Genomic DNA, 4,645 nt, shown 5'->3' on the forward strand with positions numbered 1-4,645 from the left:
ATCTGAGCACGGTCATGGTCAGCCCCTCACTAAGTGCAAATGTGCATGCTTCACCATGGTTCACCAGAGGAAGGTGGGAATGGATGTGGAAAATTGGGATTCTCAGAAAGAAGTGATGAGGATGCTCACATAGAAAGACTGATGTTGAGCATCCAGTCTTTTAGGTGAAGTAGCTGGCACCTTCTTGGGTGGTGGTGCTTGCTGAGAAGTCCTTCGCTGAAGAGTTGGTGTCTCTTACCACTGAGGATCCTCTCTGAAGTCTGTTCCCTCCCTGCCTTATGTGCCACCTCTGGATATTTAAACTGGATATCCATGCACCCAGCTCCCTTCTATCACAGCGCGTCTTATGATTAAGACAATTTTGCTCTGTCAATCTCAGCTGCAACTATTAATGTGACCAAGTTGCTGAGCAGAGTCAGGGGATGCCCATGATTATGGGTAGAAAAGCATTGGCAGCAGCTGCACCTGCAACTCTCTGCTCCCACTCAGCTGAATTTCTCTCCAGCCCCTCTGTACCCCGAGCCTGTCCCATCCCACCCAGTGACAGGGTGGCCTTGCCACAGCACGACGTCAGCCCTCCTTATGTGTTTGAAATCCCCTCCTGGGGTCCTGCCCAGTGTGTCAGGCAGCTGAGTATTCCCCTCTCATGGGATAATGCTCAGGCCACAGCGCAGCCCCCCACATCAGCCTGAATTTCCTGGCTTTTCCCTGTGACTTCACAGCCCAAAAGGACATACCTGCCACATACAAAGAAAAGTAGCTGCAAGGCTAGAGAACTGGTTTTGGTGAGATATCCCCAGGGGTAAGGTTGGTGAACAGAGCAGAGCAGAGTGGCAGACTGTACGGCAGAGGGATTGCAAAGCAGCCTCCTGTGCCAGCACCTGGACCTGGTTGGTTTATCTGTTGTGTGAGAGTGTCCAAGTGATACCTTTGGGTGCGCAGTCCAGCTGTTGTTCCCAGTGCAGATCAAATGCTGCTCAAAATGCTGCTTTTCCCAGCGCCACTGAGATAAGCCAGTGCTCTCTGCTATAAAGGCAGCCGTAAGCCGAGCGAGGTGTGCGAGTGAGTGCATGTGCCTGGACCAGCCATGCCTGTGAGGGAGCTGCTGCTGGTTGTGGTGGCACTGGTGGCTCTCGCTGCTGGTGGTAAGTCTGCTCTGCTGCTGGCAGCTGGCTCTTCGGTGATGGGCTGGGAATCATGGAGGGACCAAAAATGCGTGGGAGGGCTGAAAGACTCAGTAACTCTGGCTTGGAGAAGAGGTGAGGAGGGCAAGTGAACACAGCGGTAGTGTGTTCGGGGAAGGACTGGAGCAAACACACTGTGCCATATTAGCAGTTCAGAACAAGGGTTATGGGCTGGTTCATCAGCCATACTGCACCTGGGAGATGGATGGGATAAGAATCAGCCTGTGATGCTGAATGGGAATACGAACCAGGATCTGGGAGGACAGCATGTACACAGGGGTGGCAGCTACTGTTGTTCCAGCCTCCATGAAGACCTGCAAGCTTTTAAAAGAGCTCAGCATATTCAGGTTGGAGGCAGCTATTTGTAGGCTTTGGAGAAACGGTGCTACCTGGGTGCATGTAGTGGTGGTCCAGCAGCAGCCTGCGTGCAAGCCCTCACACTCCATGGATGTTTGTGCATCACACAGATGGGCTGTGAAGTGTTGCTACTACTCTGCCTGACTGCAGAAAAGGAATCCACCCAACACAGTTCTTGCTGAGGATGACCTAATCTGGTTGAAGATGTCCCTGCTCATTGCAGAGGGGTTGGACTAGATGTGTCATGCTCTTTCCACACTCACAGGTCTCTGCTCTGTTTCAGGGGAAGAGTTGAATGGAGGGAATGGCCTGAGAAGGGTAAGAGGTTTCTGGTTTTCCTTGTTCATGGCTTGAGATGGGATTTAGCACCTGGCACACCTGGGAGAAAGGTTGTTCCCAGCAATCATCCCCAGCCTCACGGGTACTGGTGCTCCAGCATCAAACCTGCCTGAAAGTCCAGGTTGTGAGTCCCTCTGAGGGATGTGGTGACCGCTCCTCGCTGCTGTCGTGCTCTGTGCGCATGTCTTGAGCTGTCCAGGGCAGAGGGAACCAGGCCACCAGTGACACTTGCTCCTGCCTGGGTGCTGCGGGAAGAAGGGATGGATGCTGCTGGCACTGAAATGTGTGCTGTGGTTTCTCCTTTCCAGCCGGTGTGTGGAGACAAGGTTGAGCTGCAGGTCTGCCCCCTCCTGCTCTTGCCTGTCTGTGGGACCGATGGCAACACCTACGCCAATGAATGCCTGCTCTGTGTGCAGCAAATGTAAGCTCATAACCTTGGCAGAGACCTCCAGGGGTCTAATTTTGGATGTCTGCAACTGGGCACGTGTCAAATACCATCATTCAGGCTCCCCCACGCCTGGGCAAAGCCATGGCAGACAGGAAGCACACATGTTCCTGCCAGGAAAGCGGAAGAGGACTTTCTCATGTCAGCTGAGCTGGGCTGTGAAGCCTGTGAGCTTTGCCCTCCCACACTGGCAAATAGGTGCAGGCATGCTCCCAGACCTTGCTTGCAGGTTCCTGCCCCGTCCTTGGCACCACATTCAGTTACTGCTGTGCAGCTGCAGGCAGAGGGATTTAGCTCATTTAGCTCATTGTGTTGACAAGAGACTAATCCCACAGAAGAGCTGAATATTAATCCATTGGATCAGCTTGCTAAATCAGAACGCTCTGTGGCTGCATGATCAGCAGATCCAAAAGGTGAGGTCAGGAGTTTGTGGCCAGGAGACCTTCCAACAGGGGTGCCTACAAACTGGCAACAAACCAAACGCTTTGTAGAGGATGGGGAGTTAGAGAAGGGGAAGTTGAACTTAGATAGGCAAAAGATTCACTAGGCATCTAGCCTGGACAGTCAAATAGCAACACTCAAAGAGATGTTTGTGGAGGCAGATGGCCAGTTATGTGCTGCATGGCTCTTTTGGCAGAGCTTCAAGCCAAAGGTACCACCATGAACTTGAGGACTAGGGCAACAGGGACCTCATTGAAATCACAAGGGTTTCTTTAGGCAGTGATTTTGACCAGACTGGGAAGTGGCTGTCTAAGCTGTGGTTCCTGCTAGAAAGGAATTGAAGGTCAAAAGATCTGGTTGAATGCAGGTCAGCCATGCACTTGCATGGCAAGTAACACAAACTGTGTGCTGTGCTGCAGGAGGAAAGGGAAGACTAGTTTGCCAAGGGAAGCTGCAAGGAGGTGTGGAGGAGCTGCATCCAGCTAGCCTGGGGAAAGAGAGGCTGGGGGGGATCTAGCAGCAGCCTACAGTTGCAAACAGGATGGAGCCACATTCTGCTTTGTGGCAGCAGGTGATGCAACAGAGGGCAACAGCCACAAGCAGCAGCCCCAGAGGGTAAAGGTTGGACACAGGGGAAACCCCTTTCCTGGAGGGTGATGCACCACGGAGGTAGGGAGGTCTCCATCCTGGGTGGGTGGTGGTTAGGGCTCAGACAGAGCTGTGGCCACCAAATTGTCACACTGGGGGCAGCCTTGCTGTGAGCATGTTGTGCTGGAGACCCACCATCAGTGCTGCATGTCTGGGAGGGGACATCCGTGGGCCAGGATGACTTGCAGTGACCTCACATTTTTAGACAGGAAAAGAAGAAAGCAAATTTTATAATAGTCAGCTCCATTCCACGGGCTGGATGGGAGCCAAGGTATAACTCAGAGAGGGGTTTTTTTGAGCTCTTACTCTTTTTTCCTACATTATTCTAGGAAAACCAAGCAAGATATTCGGATTTTGAAAGATGGGGAATGTCAAGATACCTGAGTTTTCTGATAGCTTTTCTGACCCTAGAAATAATTGATTAATTGTTCTTTGTGCTGATTACACATTGAAGTTAGTGATGGTGAATAATAAAATGGTATGCACAATCTTATTTCAACAGCACTTCCTAATGCAAGTCTGAGAGAAAACAGCATAAGCCAGATGTCTCAAAGGGCTACTAAAAGTGTACACTCAAAACATTAATTTCAAATCCATACCACATACTAGGGCTCTGCACTGGGAGTATTATTTCACCCACGTTTCTGTGAGAAAGACCATGTGGGAGAAGCAAGAAACATACAGATCCCAGTGAAGAAGGTGCTGAACAAGTGCAGTTTGTTGGGTTTTTTTTTCTGTAGGAGGCAATTCTGCGAAGGGAAAGTAAAGTTTCTCCAGCGTGGGGGAAGACAACTCCCTGGCTCCCTAGTAAATGTCACCACTTCCAGAACTGACTTAAATGTAAAACAGTGTCATCTGCACTTCTCATGTTAGAAATCATTCATCTTTTTATCCAAGAGCCTTTCACAACAGGTATCAGCCCGGGTAACACATGGTAGCATGGGAAGTGCTTGAGTGGAGACCCTGAACACAGAGGACCCCAGATCTCCACTGAGATCTCTTCATGGAGAGCAACCTCCAAACTCAACTAATTACCCAGAAATGCCCTCTGGGAACTGCACATTCCCAGCTGGTTGCCAGATCTCAGATCTAGGTTGTTCCTGGTGTGAGGGCCATCTTTGGGACTGTGGCAGGACACAGTCCAGCCCAGGTAACAGTGCCAGTGTGCACCAGCAGTCCTTGCGGCTCCCTCTGCTCTTTCGTCTCCCACTTCTACCAGATGGGACACAAC

At 51.0% G+C, this 4,645-nt stretch overlaps 1 protein-coding gene across 1 annotated transcript; it reads left to right on the plus strand.

The window, feature by feature from the left end:
* SPINK4 (serine peptidase inhibitor Kazal type 4) lies at positions 1 to 3,907 on the plus strand. The gene is made up of 4 exons (XM_065861350.2): positions 1 to 1,145; positions 1,825 to 1,859; positions 2,189 to 2,301; positions 3,744 to 3,907. The coding sequence occupies exons 1-4, from the start codon at positions 1,088 to 1,090 to the stop codon at positions 3,796 to 3,798; spliced, it is 261 nt and encodes an 86-aa protein (XP_065717422.1). The 5' UTR covers positions 1 to 1,087; the 3' UTR covers positions 3,799 to 3,907.
* Positions 3,908 to 4,645: the final 738 nt, after the last annotated feature.

The sequence above is a fragment of the Patagioenas fasciata genome, chromosome Z (assembly GCF_037038585.1).
Source record: "Patagioenas fasciata isolate bPatFas1 chromosome Z, bPatFas1.hap1, whole genome shotgun sequence".
NCBI classification, from domain to species: Eukaryota; Metazoa; Chordata; class Aves; order Columbiformes; family Columbidae; genus Patagioenas; species Patagioenas fasciata.